At 36.9% G+C, this 24,993-nt stretch overlaps 1 protein-coding gene across 1 annotated transcript; it reads right to left on the bottom strand.

The window, feature by feature from the left end:
• Window positions 1–841: 841 nt before the first annotated feature.
• Window positions 842–23,606, bottom strand: LOC127972126 (WSC domain-containing protein 1). Its single transcript, XM_052575434.1, has 9 exons — window positions 23,280–23,606; window positions 14,677–15,369; window positions 14,383–14,497; window positions 11,009–11,193; window positions 8,560–8,681; window positions 8,037–8,208; window positions 5,885–6,049; window positions 5,018–5,218; window positions 842–4,545 (listed from the first exon to the last, which is right to left on the bottom strand). Exons 2-9 carry the CDS (start codon window positions 15,077–15,079, stop codon window positions 4,193–4,195), a joined length of 1,716 nt encoding a protein of 571 aa, XP_052431394.1. The 5' UTR covers window positions 15,080–15,369; window positions 23,280–23,606; the 3' UTR covers window positions 842–4,192.
• Between the last annotated feature and the right edge of the window lie 1,387 nt (window positions 23,607–24,993).

Genomic DNA, 24,993 nt, shown 5'->3' with positions numbered 1-24,993 from the left:
AGACTGATGCAAGACAGATGCAGGCACCCTGTCTTCTAAAAAAGGCGACAAAACATAGGACAGAAAGCTCTAAGTCCGTATTATAAGAACCATTTTTGCCAAGTTAATCCTAAAGTTTGGATATAATATATATTATGCTAGTTAAAGACATAGTTCAACCAAAAATAAAATAAATAAAAATCTGAAAATTGACACCCTCAGGCCATCCAAATTTGTTTCTTCATCGGAACAGATTTTGGAGGAATTTAGCATTTCTTCACCTGCTCACCATTGGTCCTCTGCAGTGAATGGGTGCCATCAGAACAGCTAATAAAAACATCACAATAATCCACAAGTAATTCACATGAGTCCAGTCCACTGATTAGCATCTTGTGAAAATCCACCAAAAATGTTTTATTTGCTTGTATACAGTGCTTGATCTGTATATATTTCTGTCCTGATATGACTTTTCACTGGAGAAACCAGTATTATGGATAGGTATTAAAAATGTCTTGAATGATCTGTGATTAAAACACACAGCTTTTCATTTCTCAAGATGTTAATCATTAGACTGGAGATAAGTGGATCACTTGTGGATTATTGTGATGTTTTTATCAGCTGTTTGGACTCTCATCCTGACGGCACCCATTCACTGCAGAGAATCCATTGGTGAGCACATGACACTCGCATTGCTCAGTAAATGATGTAGTAGTAATTCAAGATATTTCAGTCTCCCAGTCATCTGCTGGATTCTATTTTTCTCTGAATATCTTAGTAGCAAGTCTTTGAAACATTTAAGTGACTTAATGCTTTCAAACATCTTTTGTCACCACTTCTGAGAAAATGAATAAAAGACACCAGCTTGCATCATGAATTTTATTCATTGTGTTTTCACAACAGCAGTAAAACCTGGGGGGCCGGCCCCTCTCAATAGCATCTGCACAAGTGAATAGCAGTCGCAGGGTCTGACCGATGTCAAGAGAGTTTATGAAAATAAAAAAAGAAGACAAGCTCATTATGCCTCTTTTTCCTTTGCCCTAGGAGGGCAGAAAAAGAACCTATTTGCTGCTGTGGATAGTTCAGCACACATGACTCATGAAAAAATTACATTTTTTGTCCATGGAATGAGGCACATGAACACAATTGTGCGTGCAAACACACACACACACACACACACACACACACCACACACACACACACACAAGACATTCGCAACCACACACTACACATATCAATTTACTGCATGTGTGCACCTTATACTGCAGCGATCTACAAGATATGCACGGAAAATAAATTCTGTTTCATTTAGACATTAATCTGTCACAGTTCTCCAGACAAGACACAATGACCTCAGCACCAAGCCTGCAGGAAATCACAGTGGGGGCGCAATGGATTTCATTTATAATTCATACTGGGCGCACAGCATTTTATTCTCCACAGCAGAGACTTATAGAACCAACCTAAAGCCAAATCTGATATATTTCATTAAACCTTATATATGGCTCATTAATTATCCTTCTGTTAAGCTCACTGATTTACATCTCTTTTCGGGAATCATTAGGGGCCTAAAAATGTCATGGGTACCAAAGAAATTTGACAGTTTATAGTTAATAAAGGCTTAAAGGAATAGTTCACACAGAAATAGTATGGCCATATTTGCCATTCATACAAGACACGTCCTGGCCAGGATTTTTATATTGCCTAAAACATCCAAAGTACAGAAGTTTGACCAATAACATGCTGGTATTGTATGTAATCGACCAATCGTGGCACGTGAGAAGGTGAGATCTACAGAGAACGATCAAAGAGATGCAAATATGCACATGTGTTTGTTTGTTCGTTGGACTTGAAGCATCACTGCACAAGGATCATGACATCAAAGTACCATGAGAGCGATCTGAAAGCATGAGGAGCCATCTGCTCCACACTCTATAGCTCTCATGAATGTCACACAACGATCGATCTGCACAGTGCAAACAGCAATATAGAAATCCTGGCAAGAGTAAATAAATCCTACTAAAATAACTCTATAAATGATGACTGCATTTAAAAATTTTAGATGAACTATCTCTTTAAGTGTGTGTGTGTGTGTTTTCTTCCAGCATTAAAAACTTTCTTCCATCCCAGCCTGGTTGATTCATCCAACAATTGTAAACAGTATGGCTATGGCACTATTAAAAATGGCCCTTTTTTTCTTTGAACACCCCAATCACTCCAGCATAGCAACACTGGCTGAACCAGTGATGTAATTTTGGGGGTGTTACTATCATTTTTTTCAGACCAATGACAGATGGGGGAGTGTTTGTTTAAAGTTAACACTCAGCTCAGCTCGTGTGAACCTACTCACTGGTATTAAATTATGGACCAAACTCAAACAGTGAGAAATTTGACGCTGAATGATGCTAACTGATTGATCCTTTGCGTCTCGTTTAATAACTCAGCAGTAACAGCCCCCTGGTGGGATTCCTGCCACTAGCATTACAGTGACATTGTCTGAATTTGTAGAAGTTTGGCAATGTGCAAAATAATATTACACCAGCGCTTAATCCAGACACGTCTGGAGCATGCTGGCAGCATGCTAATCAGCTCTGGGAGGATTAGCATCAGGCTAGCGTCATTCCGCAAGGCAAGTCTTGTCTAGTCCAGCTGAAAGCTTTCGTTCCATTCTGAAGGAATCTAGCGGGATGGGGACTGTCACTATTCGTTTGACTTTGATGTATGCTAAGTCTGTTTGCCATGTCATATTTTGTTGAACTTAAAGGTTTGAAAGAAAATGTGTTATTTTTTCTACTACTCCACAACATCCTATTACATTCTGCTTCTATCAGGGCCGTTATAGCATAGATACGTTGAACTTAAAATGTAGTTTTGTGGCCTATAAATATGACTTTTTCAATACTTGATTCTCGAATAATAACATTGTCCTCAACCTTATCCCCAATACACTACAAACATTTTTTTAATGATGTTAAATCAAGATAAATTTACTTGAGGAGCAAAATAACTTATGTCTTGTTTTCTGGGAAAAAAAAGAGTTGATACTTAAAACAAATCTGCAAATAGATAAGGTTACCCCATTTTTTCGTTTTATTTTTACATTTTTATACTTTTCTTTACATAAGTCTTTATATTTATGTCAGTTTGCTTGTCAAAGTAAATGTATCTTGTTTTAAGAATGTTAAGATGTTTTACCAAAAAAGACAAAAATACTAAAATCATTTTTGCAGTGTCTGTGGTTACAGACCACTAATAGGTAACATTTAGCCTAGCATTTATGATATCAGCTTTGTAAATGGGCTTCATTTTCCCTACAAAAAAAAAAAAAAAGTCATTGTGTAGTCATAAAATTATGTTGTTATTGTGGTTGACGTCATTATAATCTACGGTACATGTCGGATTAGTTCATAAGCAATTACATCAGTTGTTTATTAGGCCTCTTGTTGACTTATTTTGCCTATAACTAGTCTCGCGTAGCCAGACCTTCAGACTGATGGCTGAAGGTCTGGGATTCATGGCAGCTTTCATTGGCCAAGGGGCCATGAGGCCATTTGACTGACATGTGAAACAACCAATCACAGTTCATTTCATTCAGCGTCATGTTTCGAGGTGTGGAAATGTCACCACAATAACAGACCGGTGTGTAAAACTCTCGGAGGTATTTTAAAGATGCCGCAAACGTTAAATATTTCACATTCTTTTGAAACTCCAGTGTTTAGTTGATCCTGATAAGCACTTGTCATCACAGTTGTAAACACTACTGCCTTCTTTTTTTGTGAGGGGGTTTGGCGCCACCTTTGTTTCCAGGTGGAACGTTAAAGAGCGCTACACACGTCTCCCCAAAATCCTGTAACATTCAACTAATCCAATAACGACTTTGACACTCCAGAAGTGTTTCCACTTTTGTGTCCCATATGCATCAGACGTATGCATTTAGCCAATGGTGCGTGGGGGTGACGTTTGAGGCTGAGACTAGCCTCCGACTAGAGATGTTTCTGAGTCTCAACTTCAAGTCTGCAAATTGCTTCCTTTTACAAACTGATCCCCATACCGCCGTTAAAACATGATGATCTCAAAGCACACCAGCTTCATATGGCATTATATCTGACCTCAATATGTGAGGAAAAAAATGTATCAAAATATCTCCTGGGCATCACAGTCTGTAGCACTGGAGCTTGAGCGAGACAGACAGTCCTGTACTCTAGTTCTGGACTTATCATCTTGGTAGATATTCCTTTGGCAACCCAGAATGGTTGCTGGCTCTGAGGGCCTGGTCCACAGTGCTGATGTATCCATCAATCAGTTGTTTCATATCTGGGGTGAAGGGGTCAAAGGTGGGCCGTCGCACACCTGAGCGCTTGAAGTGGCCATCCTTGTTACACTCAGCACAGAGGAGCCGCTCTTCACTGACACTGGTATTGAGGAAGGAAGTGATGGATCGCAATGTGGGCACCAGTGACTCCTGCAACTCCTCATAGTGCACTACCAGAAGTTTCTTTCCATAACGCAGCCAGTCCAAAACATGAGAAGCCCACCAGGAAGCATAACTACCCACAAATTCAGGCCACTCTAAAAGGATGAGAGGTATAAAAATATTTTAGACAACAAATGCATTAAGAGCCTAGTTGGAGGACTTCAATGTAACGCATTACTTTAAATAAATAGTAACTAAGTAACGTAATTAGTTACTTTTTTAGGAAGTAACGCAATACTGTAATGCATTACTTTTTTTACCAACACTGGTAATTTCTCTGAGATTACAAAATTTATTGGACAAGCTTTTAAATGTTAATTAATTGGAAATAAATACTAACTAAACCTAATAAAAAAAAAAAAAAAAATAAAAACCCAGAAATAGTAGTATTTAAAAAGATTAAAAAATAATTACAAAATTAACAAATTTTACAAAATTAAAAACGTTATTAAATTGAAATTAATAATTTTAACAAAATCTATAATACAGTAGTATATAAAAGAATACTAAAATAACACTAACGTAAAGTTTCCGAGAAGAGCTTAACATATACTGTACTCATAATACCTTTGCTCTTCCAGTGCTGTTCAGAAGCGTAACCAAGATGCCCAGCGCACTTGCGGTTGAACTCAGCCATGAGTGAGCGGTAGGGGTTTCTTATCAACAGTATTGCTGAGTCATACATCTCTATATCCCGCTGGCCGCTCTCATGTGTCTTCACACAGATGGTTCTTCCACTCTTCCAGTAATCTTTCTCACCCTTGAAGCCTGCACAGTTGGGAGGAGAAAAGGATTAGAATAAACAGCCAACTGCATGTGGCGACCGCTCAGTGCCGCCTCTGAATCCAAACACATACGTTCCAAAAACTGCATCAGAAGTGGTGTTAGTCCAGGCATGGGCTCCATGGCCCACCTCAGGCAAATGTGTCAGGTTCTGTGATGGATTTGAAAAGGCACTCTGACTTTCAAGGCATGTCAAGTTCTTTAATGATAGAAAAAAAATCCTCAATAAAGTTTGGCATTTGAAAGAAAAGAGAAGGTCAGCTGTGCCCAAATGCACATTATCAAGCGATCTCAAAAAGCTGCATGGTAGGAGCTGAAGAAAAAGAAGAAGAAGAAGAAAAAAGTGCCTCTGCTGTTTTTTAATAAATCATTCCAAACTTCTTGAAAAAAAAGTTATATACTGTATACAGTATGTGTATTTATTGCCATGATGTTGTAGTGGCAGATTAAACTTTGGTTGGATTCCCATTTTCATTAGAGACATCAGCCTGTTTATGGGCAAAAATATAGCAATGATGATAAATTTATCCCTAAATTCATTCGTCTGTGCAATAATATCTCTCAGAGTGGTTTGATTTGTGTCTATCAAAGACAAGCAAGCTTTTAAAATGGTAAGATTTATGATCACTGGTAGAGTGGTGCTACTTTTACCTCTATTGTAGAGGGTGCCATCAAAGTAGTAACTGCCTGTGTAGTAGCCTGTGGCGAGCTCGATCAGGTGCCTCACCCAGGTGTTCCCCGCACCAGGAAAACTGGACAGAGCCACCAGTGAGCTGGACTTCTCAGGTAGAAACTTCTTCTCTGTGCATCTGGAATCTGGACAATAAGAAATTTCCAGATATTTTACAGAAGGTAAGATAACATATAACAACCTGTTATTATCAGCTAGGCAGTTACAGTATACTGCATCTGTTTATAAAAATAAAATAAAAATCACATAAAATAATGCTACAAGGTGTTATCTAATAAAGATATAGAAATCGAGCGCAGCGTTAGTTCATTCAGGCCACGGAGGCATAGGCTGTGAGCTGATGCGGTCAGCGGTCGAATAGCTCCAATCACTACCACTCTCCTATTAGACACGGGACATATATAAGTGGCACTACTGCTCGGTAAGTATGCTCAAATGGCCCGCAACCCTCCCTCCCTTCCCATTATAAGCATGAGCATATTACCGTGCACCTTCTGGTTGTCGTCTTCTTTGTTTCAGATCACTAAGGCTTTCAAGTCCCGGTTGGCATGGACCTCACTGCTGAGAGACACTCATCCTCATAACCAAGCTACAAGATATACGTCCCAATGCCACATCTACACGATTACCACTGTTTGCTTTTAAAGACAAAGTGTCTTAATTGTCATGTATTTCAAGCTGATGGTTCCGTGGGGTTAATGTTTAAGCTCTTTTATGTTCAATTACTTTGGGAGCAGGAACCCCTATAAGGAACCATACCGCCAAAGATAAATTGTGTTCAATAAACTCAAGTAACTTGCCAAAGTGGTCCTGTCTGAAATAGTCTTAATCTTTAGAAATAAAATGATTTTTAAGAACTTAATTTTATTTTATTTATTTATTTTTGTGTGCTGTGGTTTTTTTTATTGACTGACTGATTTTTGCTCATGTGTAGCACTTACTGCTCTGCATAGCTTTTCGAAGCATCCCAATGTTAGATGAGAATGGCTGAAGTTTATTTTTAACATCAAATGTTAATTTTCTTTTGTTGTGTTAACATATCTCCTATTGCAACAGGAAGTCGTGGGAATAACAGCTTTATAATTCCAATAAGCATAAAACCATGCTAGTTGATGGCAGGTGGTATTTGAGAGAGAATTAATTTGGTTCATTAAATTACAACTGCTTATGTGTATTAAGATTGGTTATAAAACAGGGTAACTGTTTGTTCAATTACAAAACATATACGACTGTTTAAAAGTTTGAAGTCAGATACAATTTTTGGAACACAATAAATGAACACTTCTGTTCATCAAGGATGCATTTATTGATCAAAAAGGACAGTAAAGACCTTTACAATGTTACAAAAAGATTAGTATTTTGAATAGATGTTCTGTTTTATACTTCCTATTTATCAAAGACTCTTGAAAAATATAAATATTTAATATGTACCGTATATATTTATTTATAAATTACAAAACATATTAAGCATCACAACTGTTTTAAATATTTATAATAATGAGGCATATTTCTTTAGCACCAAATCAGCATATTAGAATTTTTTCCGAAGGATCATGTGATATTGAAGACAGTAATGGTTGCAAAAAATGTATCTTTGCCATCTCGTGAATAAATTACATTTTAAAATCTATTACAAGTTATTTTAAACTAATAATATTTCACAATATTACTCTATTTACTGTAATATATTTATTCACTCATTTATTTATTCATTCCCTTCACAAATGATTTGACAAAAAATAACTAGTTAGCTACCAAATCCACCCACGAAGACTCAAGCTGTTGGAGATATTTACTTTCAGTCTTGCTTATTATTTTTCAAGCAGTCTCAGATATATGGGTACTTTATAGATATGCAGGTACCCTTAGGCTATTATGTGTTGTTGGAAAATTTAGCATTGCCATGCATACCTAAAAAGGTATTATTCACTTTTACATTCTTATATAATTTCACAGAAAAAAAAATCTTGGAATTGAATGAGCAGGCACCCTATTTAATTCTAGCATACATCTCGAGGCTGAGCTCTATGTGAGAAGAATAAACTGCCGGTGTGGGGAAATGTGAGCACAGAGGTAATTATTAAGATCAGTGAGGTTTCCAAAGAGTCTTACCTTGAACAGGTGTCTGATAAACCTGGAGGAAGAGCTGACGGGAACCCTGGGCAGGCAGACTGCTGTTTTCCACAGCACAGAGCTCCTCTTTTACCGGCTCGTGAAGAGTGAAGCGTGGAGTAGCGTAGCCACAGAAACAGTCAGGCTTTCTGACCAGGGCCAGAGGAAACTCCTGATAAGAGGGAATACATATGTATATGAATGACACCAAGAGCCGATCTCTACGTCTCTCAATCCATACGACAGATTACAACTATTCTGAGATATCATTATCTGAAAATGTTCTCAAGCAGTGCAATTAGATCCTCAGCTAAAAATGAGGATGAATCAATTGAGCATGCTGCCAACAATGCATGACCATCTGATAGATGCTGCGAAGAAGAGCAAATTTGTGCACTATGGGGACACATTCAAGTTTAAACAAGAAGACTGTGTTTAGAAGAGTGAGAGAATATATCAGAACTACAGCAGACCATATCCAATCCACATGAATCTAGTGTTGATACAGTCAGGAAAGTCAGACCTGATCCATGCAGGTCTGGATGCACCACTGAGAGGTGAGGTTGGGCTGGATGGCATGAGCCAGAGAAACTGCTGAAGTGTTGTCAGGTTTTCTGAAGCAGCCCCGGTAGCGCACGTTCCTGTCTGAAGGCAGAGGAGAATGGAGAACATTGCTCATTGACAGGAGGTAAATGGTGTAGGAACAAGATTTCGTGCCAACACTCAGTTCATTGCTCTAAGGTTTGGAATGCTGCAGTGAATGTGTTATTAAGAAAAAAACCTCACAGACCTTCAAAGAAATATCAAACAGTTCAAGGAATCAGGCTGTATGGGTAATGAGTGAACTGCAAAGAAGCCACATTTCACAGGAATAGGAAACTGCGCTTTTTTTAATTTTTTTTGAGTTGCTTCAGCTTTTCACAAACCCTTTTCAGGCACAGCTGCAAGTTTCTTGTAGCAGGTGCTTTTGAATGAAGGAATGCATTTGAAGAAACTCGTCGCTATGCTTTAAACTGAAATTTTGACTTTGAGCTTCCCATAGCAGATGTACATGTTAATATTAATAATAATATGTTTAGTTGATATACTGTACACTACCATTCAAAAGATTTTTTGGATGTTTTTAAAATAAGTTTTTTTTTACTTTTTTTCAAAATAAATGATAATAAATTTTTATTTGAATATATTTTAAAATGCAGTTTATTCCTGTGATGGCAAAGCTGAAATTTTTCACCTGCCATTCAGAAATCCTTCCAGTTTACTTTTCAAGGAACATTTCTCATAATCAATGTTGAAAACAGATGTGCTGCTTAATATTTTTGAGGAAATCGTGATACTTTTTTTTTTTTGTATTCTCTGCTAAAAACAAAGTTTTTTTTACATTTTATCTTTAGATTTTCCTATTTTTTATTCCAGTTAAAGTTTATGTCTATTTTTTTTTATTTCAGTTTTAATTTTAGTACATCAAGTTTTGTTTCAGTTAACATTTATTTTATTTTACAATTTTTTATGATTTTAGTTACAGTTTTAGTTAACTAAGTGAAGAACCCTGCCTAAATCAGACAATACATTCCTTCATCATTAACTATAATAAATGTGTATTTTGTATATACAAATGTTTCCACAGCTAATATCCAACTAGAATTGACTCGACATAACAGAGCCTACAGCGAACAAGCCAAGAAACAGATTCACCTCGTGGACAAACACCGGATGTGAGTTGATACTGTGATTTAAGAAGTTTGTATCTGCATTAGAGAGTGTGCTCAGGGCCTTCATGACACTTTGTCACCTCTGCAGGGTAAACAAGCACTCTATAACTGAAACCCCGGGGCTTTTGTTTGCCTCTCCAAATAAATGAAGAGGCCCTGCAGACCGCCGTTTGCTTTTGAAGCGATCACATGATTCTCTGTGAGGGCCATAAATGAGACACAGCTGCATGAAAACATCAAATAAAGCACTATTAAAACAGAGTGCAGAGGAGCACCACTGGCTTCGGATGAGCCTCTGAACTTCTTACTAAGACCGGAGGTAGACTGTTCAACTATAACAAAACAAGTCTGACCACGCTCACCGACACAGGTGTGGAAAATAAAAAGAGTCTTGCAGGATACTGTGCACAGAACATTTTCACACAAAAATAAGCAATGCATTATTGGCTGTAGACCTCTCTTAGATTAGATTTTTCAAAATATATTTTCCTACCCCAAACCTTTGAACAGTAATGTACAATCAATCCATTTTTATTAAAATATATTGATGAGTCTGAGTAGAGACTTTAATGAAATAAAGCCCAGTATGCATTTAAAAAATTCTGTTTTCCCAATTCAGCCATACAATTTTAATTTAAGAAAAATTTAATTATTCAAGACTCCTTTTTTCCTCAGGCTGAGAGGGAACTTTACTGTGTCACAACTCATTAAAGAGTGTCACAGAAAAAATGTAAAGCATTACAGTTGCTCCTGGTGTCCCCTTCATATTTAAAATTTTTAGCATATGTTAGCATAGCAATTAAAACAATCATTTAGAGACCTCTTTATGGCTTTTCTGTTGCATTACATGAACATCTTAAAAGCAACAGCCCAAACAATGCAAAAATCCCTCTTAACAAGACATTATTATATGGTACAATGGATAGCATTTTCAATTTAGGCCACAAAACATATGGTCAGTGCTTAATAGCTGTGTATGTGAGTGTTGTGCTGGGCCGAATCCAGTTGGCCTGATACTGCAGAGGGACATTGAGTCAGAACACAAAGGTCCAACAGCATGTGGAAGAGACTGATGAGGAAACCTGTTTTAAACATATGGCCACATCAAAGCTCCACTGCCAGACAGTGGATTACCTGCAGAAGCAGCGCTGCTTTCATCCAGTATACAAGTATTACAAACAAATGTTGTTGTTGTTTTATTATTATGAATGGGTGAGAAGTTGTGCCCTGCAAAAAGGTAAACTTTTTTCAAGCACTCACATCTCCGCTGGCCAGGAAGATCCTCCTCCACCTTGTAAATGGACAGACGGGACACACCTCCACAGATGGCGCCTTTCTCACCTTTGCAGTCCAAGTTACACTCCTCCTCTTTCATCCGAGTGCTTGTGATGCGGTTTCCACAGTAACACTCAGACCCATATTCAAGGCCAGCGAACTGGTAGCCACTGTGTGAAACAAAACAATCAAAATCTAATTATACTCATACTAAACTACACTAAATATTTATAGCAAAAACTCTTTTCTTAACACAAAACAATATTGCATTTGTCATTATAAAAGAAATATTTATACAAATGTTAACTAATGTTTTCAAATGATGTAATGGCTTCTTTTTATAGTATTCTAACAACTTAATAGGTGTAATATAATAATAATATAATAACTATAAGCCATTCATAGGTTTATTTATTCTCCTTGTTTCAGCATCCCAACCACTTTGACTCAGCAACACTGGCTCAACCAATAGCATCAGCTTTGGGCGGGGCTGTCTGTTTGGACAGCCAATGGTAAACAGGGTAAGTGTTTGGGAAACGATTTCGAAAACAGTCGATTTTTTGGCAACATCAAAGATCCATGGCCAGACTATGAAAATAAAGTCTGTCCCCTGTTGTCCTTTCGCATCAAAATCCAAAGACATAGTTTTAAACTAATATTTTTAATTGTCACTTTTAAAAGGTGCTTCATCTATGCATATTTATCTCCTAAATAAGATGAGACAACTTATTCACTGGAGAAAGCAATATTATGGATAGAGGGCTTGGCAACGATTTAAGAAAAAAAAAAAAATCTTGATGAGTTAGTTTATAAAATTATCATTTCACAAGATGTTAACTGATGGACTCTAGTCCTATGGATTACTGATGATTAATCAGATATTTGAAGTCTCATTCTGATGGCACCTATTCACTGCAGAGGGTCTATTGGTGAGCAAGTAATGCTACGTTTCTCCAAATCTGTTCCAATGAAAAAACAACTGAAGGGTGAGTACATTTTCCGCAGATTTTCAGTTTTGGGTAAACTGTACGTCAATGCATTCTTTGGTTCTCCCAGAAAAGCTCTTATAATTTTTACACTCTTTAGCAGTATCCCTATTGGGTCTGTCTTTTAAAGTCCACCAGCATCTCCCCGTTCATATCTGTTTGTGAGCTCATGGGGTTAACAGCTGGTGATTAGCCAGCTTGCTGAGCCAAACATCTGTCTCCCCATTTCCACACCCTGCGGTGCTAGCCTAAGCCACTTTGTAGTGGCAGCCGTTCTCAGGGTGCCATTGCGAACCACCTGGCCAGCTATCTCACAGTAACGAGCCGGTCCAGGAAGCTCCTGCATTCACCTCCATCTCAACTTTTCCAATAAATTGGGACCTGTGAATGACTTCTAGTTTTTTTGACATTGACAGCAAGTTGTTTAGTAGTTAATCACAACAGTCTTTCTCCATCTCGAAACTTTTGTCCTCTGGCCCTCTTGACTTTTTTTGGAGATTGCAGAATGAAGCAGCACGATTCCATTCAAGCATGTTGGTGTAGGGCTCAACAGGTATTAGCTTGAGCCCCTCTGCAAATTGTTTCTCTGATCCTCTGCTCGAAATGTGGCATTGGCACTGCCATGGCAACCCAGTCAGGGACATTCCCACTGGTAATCTGCGCTCTGAATTAATCGCTCAGTCTGAGCAGATGTATCTGCAGACACAGAACAGGAGAAGATTTCCTCTCTGTAGATGATAACACTGGGCTGGGATGTCAGATCCTTTTCAGTTTGAGCAGTCATAGAGTATTAACGAAAACTATTTCTTAGATATAAATATGTTCCACAAATGTGGGTTTTATCAACATTAGAGGCTGATCCCATGTTTTTGAGGTGTTTACTTTTAGATGTTTGATAAATGACTGATCAGCTATATGTTTGATAAACTATATACTAATCCTAAAAGTTTTTTTTTTTAATTAAAAACTGTCAGTAAAGACTTCTATGTCAAAAAACTTCAAAACTTTCTGTTTATCACAAATATTATATTATTTTATATCACAAGCATTACTGTTTTTAGCAATGACCATAATGATCAATGTTTCTAGAGCAGCAGATCTTCACATTCGAATGGCTTCTGAAAGATTGTGTGATATTGAAGATTGGAGAAATGGCTGCTGAAAATTTAGCTTTGCCATCACAAAAATAAATAACATTTCAAAATATATTCAAATAGAAAACAGATGTTTACAACTGTAATAAAATTTGATAATACTACTGATTTTATTGTATTTTTATTCTAATAAATGCAGTCTTAGTAAGTATAAGAGATTTGTTTTTTTTTTTGTTTTTTTTTTTAAATCTTACTGACAAAACCCTGAAGTTTGAAATAATATCTAATATAAAATTAACTTTGCATGAAAAGCAGCTTGTCAAATGTGTATATGCCACTTAAAATGGTATTTCTGGTCTTTGGTCTTGAGATTTATTCAGGCTTTGCAAGTCTGTTAGGCGCTCTGAATAATTTTCTTTTTCCTTTTCTGTTGAATTTTATTATTTTAAGTGATTTCTAAATTATAAAATTACATCATTTTGTAAATAAATATTTTATTTAACAAATTGTAACAGAATGGCAAAAGTCTGAATAGCAAAATGACATTTTAAATATGAAATGATATACTGATTCGCGGCTGATGATCAATATTTTCAGAACATTGTCTTTACCTGCTTGCACTGGTCATTTGAAATAACTGAAAAATGTATTTTCAAGTTTGTTTGTTTGATCTTTGTACAGTTTATACAAAAAAATATATCTAGCCGTAAAGCAAGAACATAATATTGCCTTAAAGGTGTCAACACTTTTAATTATGATTTTCTTCTTCATAGGAAAGTATCCACTATGTCAGCATGAACAAAAGATCATCTTTAGCACATGTTAGGTTTCATGTTTTCTAATGGACTATTTAGATTCCCCCTGAACATTGCAAATGTCACCCAAGTAATTAAATAAGCTCTGAAACGTTGGGAGTAATTACAGGAGGTCAATCTGCCTCACACTTGTTCTCTGGTGGTCAATTATCCGCCGGCCTAAGAACTTGAAAAAGTGTATACTCCATCATGGCAGATAGATGTTCCTCCTCCAGCATTAGCGTAGTCCAGGTCCAGAGCTGCGCTCCATTAATTGGGCCTGATCCAATTCCCAGCATGAGCTCGGCCAGCTGGCACAGGGATGCACACTGCATGTTCTTTTCCCTAAACACTGTTTCATTATTTCTTGATTTAAGATGAGCACAGAGGAGCCTCCAGGCAACAGATGTCCATCTGCTTTTGGTGGCTCCGTGATTAAAACAAAAGCCGTGAGTATTTGAGTGTACTGTGTATTAATCACATACCTTTCCGTGCAGGTGTCCTGACACAAGGTGCTGGTCATTTTCCGGAAGTCGTAAAACACCATCCCTTTGAGCGCCCGGTCTTTAGCTTCATCCAGAAAGCAGCCGATGTACGTGCCTGAGCGGAGAATAACAATCGCATCAAAAATTCAGAGCGTGACCTTTTTCTGCACAAACAGATGGGAAGATTCCGCAGCGCAGCTTGGAATCCAGATAATTGAGAAAATAAACCAATTATCATAAACAACCAGTTTGTCATTCTGGAAAGCACACAGTTCATCTAGCACCGAGTTTCACCTTTGTGTCGGATTTTTCTTTTCGGGAGAACTTTCTCCACTCTGGATGCTTCCTGTTCGGACATGAGGCTGTGGAACCAGCGACGTCTCAGATATCGGATCTCCTGGTTTCTAGAGATCAGCCATTGTGATCCAGCGTTGTCTTCGGATAAAACCCCCTTTCCGGATAGCCGAGCTCCCATTATTCCATAACTTGTTCGGAGGGCAGGTGCCTCCAGGGCTCTGGGAGGAGATGGCAAAGACGGCAAAGGAAAGTAACTGCTCGTCCCACGCTGTGACACCACCAATCCATGTCTCTGCAGAAGAAGAACACTTCCAGCCATAATGTATGCCACACCGAGGAACAAGAAGAGCAGCTGAGTCCGTCGCAAGAAGCGCTGAAGCCTGTAGAAGGGCTTTGCCATGTTGCCCTCCTTCCACGTAAGTGAAAAAACCTTGAGTCTATGATTTCATGCTGCCATTGTTCCAACTAAAAAAAGGCAGAGACTATTCCAGGTGCTCCATTCTATGGCCAGCTCTAACAGTGATACCTTATTCACATTCTGTTTAAAAACTCTTTGAGCGCAAAATTCCTCTGGCAAAATGTCCCGCCGATTAAGGGAAAACTTGACTGTGCCGTTACATCCCCTTGATGACAGAAGTACTTGTGGCAGAATGTACTCTGAGCTCTTACGGCTCAAAGACTTCAGGGAACCTGGTGGGAAAATAGAAAGCAGTTAGACGCGAGTCGAAGCACATCATTCACTTTTTTTATTCTCAGGGATAGACCAGAGTGCTAGAGACAAGAAAGAAATATAGAGAGAGTGTGTGGCAGTTATTCTGGTAGTATGTCTCCATTAAGAGGAGAGAGCGGGCCTTGCTGGCTGGAGAAGCATTACCTGTTTGTGCTCCTGTCTGTCCTTATGAGTACACGGCAGATGTGAAAAGTCTAAGAGGAAACACTACAGTCTCCTAATCGAGGTGCAAGTTATGGGCTCGGTGTAGGGGTCTGACATTCCAAAAAGAAAGTGGAAACCAGTAGTGATTTTGTGTGCTTAAGGTCTGTGAGAAAATAGTTTCAGAGGAGCAGCATTTTGGCTACAATTGAAAAAATACATTAAAAAAAATACATTGAAAAAAAAAAGACAAATTAAACCAGTTACAATGTAAACAGTCAATATATTTGTATAAAATAAATATAGTTTTTACCTTTTTTTAAATCAAATAAATGCAGCCTTAGTGATAATAAAATCAAAATATTTACAGACCCAAAAACTTTGAACCTACATATCGTGAGATTTCTTACTGACAGAAACTAATTAATAATTAAGTAATTCATTAAGAATCATTTGCATGCTGACCCTTGTACACTATATATAATATATATATATATATTTTTTTTAAATCATTGAATTTACAAAATAAAAACAAATTAAGGTAAGTGGTTGCAATCAATTTATTTTAGCTTTATTAAAATAAAATAAAAATTGTTGACTTACTTTAATCTAAATTAATTTAAATGGAGCTAAAATAAATTGTGTACAACCACTTACATAAAAAAAAACTATTATAATTATGTACAACATATCCTAGTTATTTTCAACTACAAATGTTTGTCGGCCAATAGTGATAAAACATGTAATAAATTAACCCTAACTGATTTTCATTTCAACATTCTCAAATGCACATTCATGTTTCTAATGCTTCATCTTTCATTCTTTTTAAATCATGTAACATGTTTGTTAGCTGACTGACTGACTGAAATGAAGTCTGGTTTAGTACTGCTAATCTAAGCCAAATAGTTTCTACTGTATAACTTGCAGCACCTTTTTGTTCCATTCACTTCAGACATTCTTGAATCTTTCAGCCCATTATTTCAGCTCCACTGAAAATCCTTTTGTGTGGCAAAAACAAACCTTGTAACAAGTCTAACTAACTCAGGGGTGGGCTGTCCCTTGCTTCCATTCATTCTAGCCAATCAAACAAGTCTAGCTCTACAGAGTCCACTGTGTGCCCCATATATTCTCCCAGTCTATTTCATCTAGAATATATCTGGGCCCAAGGAAGATGAAAACACAGGGCTGGGCCCAACATCGATTATGCGTAAAACACATAATCACACCACCACACATTAATATGAATGTGGATTTGGTTTCATGTGTAAGAGGTGAAGAATAAAAACAGAATATCTGATCAATCTTAATCAAGCTGGTTTTAAAGTCAAATTGATCCTATTTACTGTTCTTACACAATAATCTAAAGGGGGAAATCATTTTGTAATGAAAATATATTTTGTTTTTCCACTGAACAGGTTATTAGATATGACCCAGTAATCAAATATCTATAGCATTGTTTTACCAAACTCATATTACAGAATGCCCAGTTTATGATCTAAAAAATTCCAGATGGATAAAAGTATCCCTCTAAATTTTTCTCTTATTAAATATACTTTTTGTTGTGATTCACAATGATAGATTCTGTTTTCAATTATTCATTTTCAATCTTGTTTTACAGCTTCAGACTTCGAGTAAAAATGTCTTTATTATGATTAAGAGTCCGATTTTTATTAGAGATATTTGGGCCAGTTGCAGCTTTCCATACAAGCACAGCTTTGCTCACTGAACCCCTTCTGAGACCCCCAAACTCCATCTTTTTAGGCCTAGTGCTGGCAAAAGGCCTAGATTTGCATAAACGCTTGAGATGCAGGGGCGGCTGTCCTCGCCAGCACCAGAGGAAACCATAACTACGAGGCGGCTGAGAATGTCAATCAGCCTGAGGGCTCATTATTCTTCTAGCTATGAACAGTGAGTGACTGGCGTCTGGTAGTTTTTCCCCCTCTGCCAGTACATGGAGCAGCTTCTGACAAATCTATCCTTTACAAGACAGAGGATGCACGCATAGCTGACAGAAATCAAATAACACCTACTGCATCTGCCATTCTACACCTTCTTATTTTCAAAATCAGTTTTACAAAGTTCTGGTACTGCAAGGTTTTGTTTTTTTGTTTTTTTTAATCTGATGATTTAACATGTTATATTCATCAGTTTTTCATTTTAATCATTTGCAACATCATGTTCTCATAAACCGTTTTTTCCCCATTTATACATAATTCATAGCTTTTGAATAATATATACAAATATGAAAAGCTGCTTACATGTATACGAAGCAGATTTACAGGGAGCTGACAGCATAGATTAAGGAACCGCTCACACAAGACATGGTATTGTGTTCAACATAGACAAAACTGAGCTAAACTAAACTGTTTTTGTCAAAGCACGCCATACTAAAAATGTGACGCTCATGCCGTGAGATGCTAAAAAACATCTTGACTTTTGTATTTTGATAATGTCTCTTAAATAATCCTTTTTTAAAAACATCTATTAAATTTCCTCGCAGCAAATACTGATATGGATGCAAATTATTTAAAATTATGCTAGTTTCCATTAAAAAATGTAACTGATTGACAACCAAAATATAAATATACACACCCTAGTTAAATTAGTTATTTTACATTTAAATACATATGTTTAAATACACATTTCATTTGTTTTTGCTGCTATGCTTGAGTTTCTGAATTATTTTATTTTTTTACTCACTTTAAAATGAATAGCTGTTCTATGAAATCATCTTGTAGAGGCGCTATGCCTTCACTGCTTTGAACACTCAACTAAGATTTATTCAGTTGAACATCACTTTTGAAAAATGAACCAGAAATAAGGCCACGGTGTATTAATGAGAGATGATGTTCTTGTCGTATTGGTAAACCGGAGAATTTGGCAGTAGTCCTGAGCTTCATTTTTTTTTTTTCAAGAATTTTATTCACTTTAAATAACTGTAATTAATGGAGCCAAAGGGAGGCGGCTCGATTAATTATAAGGATGGTCCGTTAATGAATGTTATAGCAGTGAGATGCGTGGGACACATAATTCATCTTATTTTGTCTTCCCTTTCGCTCTGTTGTGTGCTTGCTGGTAAATGGTATTGCATTTCACACAGAAACAAATGCATTTATGAATAATAATGCAGAGCCAAGGTCATTTCCATTTTCCATTCAGGGACGTCTGACGACTCCACGGTGCATTTCAAAGGGCATTAAGTTTGAAAGGAAATGTTATTCGCCTTTATTTGATGTATTATTTATTAGTCTATTTTGCCGTTGCTCTCATGGCATATGCTGCAAAACCCTTGAGTTGTAATAGCATTGACGCTGAGTCTCCATGGCTGTCACTGGACAGCAGCGAATGGGTGCTGTAGGTCCAGACTGGAGCACTCATTTGTCTTCATCTGCTTTCCCAGCGTGTTATCATCTCGCTTACAGCAGGGCGACCACACTTCCATCTCAGAGGCTGATGAGACTGACCCTGGAGCTCAGATGCTGCCTGGATAGCTCTCTTTTCTCTCATCTACGCATCTTGCCACCATCTCTGACCATCTGACTGTTATGTGCTCCTCTTAAGTATCTCTGAATGAAGCATTTCAGTAAGAAATGTTTAAGCGAAGAAGGTTTCCACAGTCATAATCTTGCTTCTAAAGAGTGTAACGGTGGGGCGGCAGGCACATGACAGTTGGCCCGCTGTTCCCCTGGCCCACAGTGACCCCAATCTGTCCTCCTTTAATATATATTTTCAAGGCCAAATCCAAGAAATGAGGAAGGGAAAACATTTTATATTAAGCTCATTTCTTCTCATTCTTAATGCACTGTAAAAGGTGCTCACAAGCTACCACGAGTAGCTGTTTCGAACAATTACATTTCATTTTGCTAGTGTAACCTAATGTATTTAGGTTGATTCAATGATGTTAAATAATATGAATGAATAATTTAGATGTTATTTAGAATTTAGATTCATTAATAGCAGTATATGTTTCATATATTCTGTCATATGGTCGTGATAATAATCTTACTTGGCATCACACCCCAGCCCAGGGTTGAGTAATCTAATCAAAGAGATTTAAAGAGACATTTCCAGCAGTTCGCTGATTGGCAGCCTGTCAGCGAATTCAAAATAGTGTATGCAAAGGTTCCAAGAGCGGTCGTGAAAACTAATTAAGAGTTCACTTATCAAAATTGCATCTTAGTTTGCATAATATTAGCTGAAAGGAAAGGAAAATAAACCAAAAATATGCAACATGTTATTTAGTAGAGTTCATTTCAAATCAAATAAATAATTCTGCCTACGTTTTGAAGAAGATGTGTCCATATGATTTGAAACGCTCAAATTATTGAAAAATCAAGCTTAATGCTTAATCCAAATCCTCTGAAAAAAAGAGGAACCTCCAGCTGTGAACTGAACTGCAGGTGATTGTCAATCACTGTTTTCACATCCTACTCAGACTATTGATCATCCACTGCAGGGATTGATTTCACTGCAGTATCCAAAAGCTCCATATAAACTGAACTGTTTATTTGTTCTTAATTTGGGCCGATTTTTGTTTTTGAGCCAACTGAGCTTTTGGTTAAAATGCATAAAGCCTTTTGCAATGACACACACACACAGACGTTTACTGTAAGTGTACTGCGCAGTCCGTATGCTCGTTTTTTTTTTTTTTTGCAGATACATTTCAAACATTATCCATTTCGCTGGTTCACATCCAGTATTTACTAGACACTTACAGCGGCGAGACAGGAAAGGAGATGAATTAGACGATGCACTAAAATGTTGTTAGGAATAGTCTGTCTTTGATTATTTATGCTTTGTGTTGCTTGAGGCACATTTACATTTGCAGATTTAAAGCCCAGACATAAACAAGGCACTATAACTAAAATTCGCTCAATAAATGCTGGCTGAAAAGATGGCGACTGCTGGCCCTCGGGCACCGATTTATTGACCGCTAAACTACAAAGGGTGCGTGCATGAAGTGGTGTAGCCGAAGTACTGACACCAGAGCGCTTTAACACCCACAGACCACAGACAAGTAAGTGTGATCATTCTGTGGCCTCTTCTGGGAGACTGAAGCAAGCCCTGGCAAAGTCACACAAATGCATACACAGTAGTGCTCGCTGACACAAACTGACAAGACTGCAGCATTATTTCCATGTATTTTGCAGGAACTCATCACCATCAGCTGCAGAGGATGACACTCCAAGAAATGTAGCCCTTTCTTTCTTCAGTGTAATGTCTTCATTTTTTTTTTCAGCTGCTGCAGTAAGTAAATGTAGTGGTTTCTCATCACGAATCGACTCTGAAGTCTTTCATCTGTGCAGACTCAGCTGTCTGGTTCTGTACAATGAAATTTAACAAGCCGCATTATTACTATCCTTTCTCTTGCTTTTGTTAGGTCCTTATCCAACCGTAAAGGTAGTATAAGCCCTTAAATGGATTGCAGGAACACAAAAGAAGATATTTTGAGAGATGTCAGGGTTTTTTTGTTTTTTTTTTGTAGTCCATACTTTGGAAATCAATGGTAACCAAAACTGATTGATGTAGTCAGCATTCTTCAAAATATATTCTTTCTGTTATGCAGAAAAATGAAAACTCTAGAATGATATACTGTTGAGTAAATAGTGATAAAATGTTATTATTTTGGGCATAAATTGTCCATTTTTAGAGCAATAGCCCGCGTCTTAATCACTAAACACCCTTAGTCCAGTTCAACTTGCATTACTGTCGATCTTTTCTATGTAAACTGGGTTTATTATCAATTGTTTATTGTTCACAATACTCAGTGCTTTACATCCAGTGAAATTATTGTTTCAAAAAGGCATTAAATACACTTTTATTGATCATGGATTCGATAATTTATCAAATGATGATCAGACAATGAAGAAGAGCCTTATAATATCAGGGTTCAACTGGATTCCAAACCCCCTACAAGTTAGTTGACTGCCCAAGACTGAAATTACAACAAGGTTCAGTGACTTTTCAAAATATTCAAATAAATGTTAACAGCCATGGCAAAAACAGTCCATTCAGTCTATTCAGAATGTTTCCGTCAGGCTTGTGGGACCACAGGAGACGGAAGGGAAATAAGACTGTCCCTGGCAAACTGTGCTAAGGCCAGAAAAAAATTCCAGAAGCACAATCAACCACCCTCCATGCATTCATTATTTAGAATCGGTATTAGTGAGGCTGGAGAAACACTGCAGTCACCAGTGGTTGATCAATCCAATGGAAATCTAAAGGGAAAGGGTGGTCTGTACCAATCAAAAATAATATTATATTGGAAGATATTTGCATCAACTGAGACCTGCTTCAAGGCTTAATAATAACTTTTTGTCTGACTGCTTTTCTTCGTCTTTCTATAAATATTGTTCAGATACTTGACCTCTTTTAGCCATAAATGTAATCATATGCTGAAAAGAATCTATGAGCGCTTTCTTGTCCAACATGTAAAAGTGTGCCATTATTTTTGATAGCATAATATTTTCATGCTATTTTGATAGCATAATATTTTGACAGCAAAATATTTTAAAATTATTTCAAGTTACCATCATTTTTTTTTCTTTTCTTTTTTTTTTTTATAGGGATAAAAACTAACAAATTGGACACTAGGAAATACAGTACAAAGCACACCGATGCAATGCAATCATGAAAGATTATGTATTCATACACAACTCTATGCACAGATACCTCTCTTGGAGATGAGGCAGTTTGCCCCATAGGCGGTAAATGTATGCTGCTGAAAGGTCAACCATGACAAAATGATCTTGATTAACCCTGTGAGACATGAAAGCTGAAGACGGACTCATTTACAGTACAGGCAGTCTAGATATATTTCTGTTTCATGACCATAGAGTACTGATATAATGATTAAGGATGAGTTAGAAAAATCTTGAAATCTATGGCATCTGGGCGCACTCAAAAGACACATGTTAGTGCAGTTCATCAGATAACCGCAGCTCTTATGGACAAATCCTACCACTGGGAACATTAATATGCACAACTTAAGAAAGACATTTTTTATTTTTTATTTTACAGTTATGTTTTGTCCTATCACAAAGACAAATACAAGGAAATCAATGCTGTATAATGATTGCATATTGTAAAAAAAAAGGTTTATTCATCTATCGATTCATGAATCAACCATTTAGATTCTCAAATTTACATTCTCAAATCAAAGTCAGATATTCTCACTTGAAAATAATTCATTAATAATAACTGTAACAAACATTATTACTTTTTTAAAATGCATAATGGATTGTAAAAAAAATAATTTTATATATATGCATTTTATTTTTTCATTTACTTTTTATCCGTGGAGCTCTCAGAGTACCTTCACCGGCTCTGTTTTTCTCTATTTAACTTCTGAAAGCTTGGTTTTAACCAAAAAGCCATTTATATGATTCTAAAACATTATTTGTACTTTGTACTAAAACAATACAGTCTACATGGACTTAAGCAAAATGTTCATGTTTTAAGCACAAAGGAAAATCCTCAAAGCAGAAACAGCAGGTTCTGTCACTTGGACATCTGTCATCAACACTTGTTTGCATTATTTTTTGACAAAACTCCCCTTGACTCGAACTGATATACTGGTGCATAAAAATTACGTATTATATAATTCACGTAAACTTTCCAGTGTATTTAGACTGCAGCTATAAAACATACTAGACTAAACATTAAAACAATACTTTTGTTAGGTGGGAAAAGCTTTTTATGCATTTATAGTTTGTAAAATCCATCTTACCTTTCGCTACTACCCGACGGCAGTGAAGAATAACAATCTTGTAGCATATTAAATATATTTCAGAGCTGGAGATTTCCTTGTGTTGGATGTCTGTTCATGAACATGAGCATCTTTTTCGTCTCTGAGGCGAGTCGCGTCTGGCTTTCATACTCTGTTTTGCTATTTTGCTTCACTTGATGTGTGTCACTAATCCTCTTGCATTTTCTTATTTTGCATAGCTGTGAAACCACTAAAACAGCGATAATCCTTATCTAAATCCGTTGCCGTGTTCCCTTTGCTCTGCAGCCCCACGTTTCTCTGTGAACGCACGTAAAAGCCCAGCTGTTTTTAAGTCGGACAACGCTGCCCGTGTGCGCATGCGCCGAAAGAGAGAGAGGGACCAGACCACACCGGGAGGTGAGAGTTTAGGACTGGAGCATCAGTAGCACTTTCAAGGAAACCGTTGGAAAAAAAAACTACCTGTATGGGAGACCGAAGAGTGTGTAACACGGGGTGAGTTGTAACAAAACCGGCCTAAACAATTAAAAATTAGCTACAGGGTGACATCACTATCATACATGAGGTGACAGCCTATTTAAAAATAATAATAATAAAATAAAACATTTACAGGACATAAACAAGTTTGTGAGATTTAGTCAGACGAGGGTTAATTTAGAATGTTGTTTATCTGGAAATTAGCGATCTATATGTGTGTGTGTGTGTGTGTGTGTGTGTGTGTGTGTGTGTGTGTGTGTGTGTGTGTGTGTGTGTGTGTGTGTGTGTGCATGTTTTTGTGACATATCAGGACACAACTTTGTGTAACGAAATGGGTATGACACAGGTATTACAAGGAGAGGGTGACTTATGAGAACATAGGTGTAGGGTTGGTATATGGCCATAGAATATACAATTTGTACAGTATAAAAATGGGATGTCCCCACTTTTCACAAAAACAAAAGTGTGTGTGTGTGTGTGTGTTTATTATTGAAAGATTGAAGGCTCTGGGTGACATTTTTTCATAGGGTTATTATTTAATATAATTGAATATTAATTGTAATTCATTGGGTTATTCTTCAGTAATTCCATGAGTTGCTACATTTCATACATCTTTATTATTTATTTAAAGTTGCAGGCTATTTAGGTAAAATCATTCAATTTAAATGCATAATGTTGCTATTAGGCTATGGCAAATCTTTAATAGAGATATGACTCATTAAATATTTATATGTTTATATACCTTAATGCAAGGTATATTATCTATCTATCTATCTATCTATCTATACACAAATAATTATTATAAACACATGCAACATCATCTTGCACATAAACTTATATCTCTATATCATACATCAGCTTGAAATAACAAAGCAGAGCCATAGCAAACATAAACATTTAAGAGGAAAGTTTGCCCTCAATCTGAAACATTTCATTATACCCTTGTCTAACAGAGTATTTTTTTCCCCTTCACAGTTAATGAGGCTTGAAATGTGATGCACTGATATAGATATACTATATAATGAGAAGAAATCACTCTTTTAGATTCCATTCTTTCCTTTTCAAGTTGATTACCATATCATATCACTTCATATCAGATGAGGTTTAGGCTGTGCTCGATTTATAATCGTTAACATAAGTGTTGATAGCGCAATAAGCCCTTTCATCAGATTTATGGTCTGTAGTTTGGAAATGTAAGTCACCGAATGCTTCTGAAGAAAGTACCAACATATTTGTTATA

The sequence above is a fragment of the Carassius gibelio genome, chromosome B15, assembly GCF_023724105.1.
Source record: "Carassius gibelio isolate Cgi1373 ecotype wild population from Czech Republic chromosome B15, carGib1.2-hapl.c, whole genome shotgun sequence".
NCBI classification, from domain to species: domain Eukaryota; kingdom Metazoa; phylum Chordata; class Actinopteri; order Cypriniformes; family Cyprinidae; genus Carassius; species Carassius gibelio.
The sequence above is the reverse complement of the archived record's forward strand: the minus strand, read 5'-3'. Positions and strand labels throughout refer to the sequence as shown.

Bases quoted from the DNA above. Each gene is read 5' to 3' on its own strand.
- LOC127972126 (XM_052575434.1), bottom strand. From the start codon at position 15,079: ATGGCAAAGCCCTTCTACAGGCTTCAGCGCTTCTTGCGACGGACTCAG. The intron at 8,682-11,008 runs GTGAGTGCTTGA...CTCTGCCTTCAG, and splicing joins TCTTCCTGGCCAGCGGAGAT to ACAGGAACGTGCGCTACCGG. The intron at 6,050-8,036 runs GTAAGACTCTTT...CTTATTGTCCAG, and splicing joins TTATCAGACACCTGTTCAAG to ATTCCAGATGCACAGAGAAG.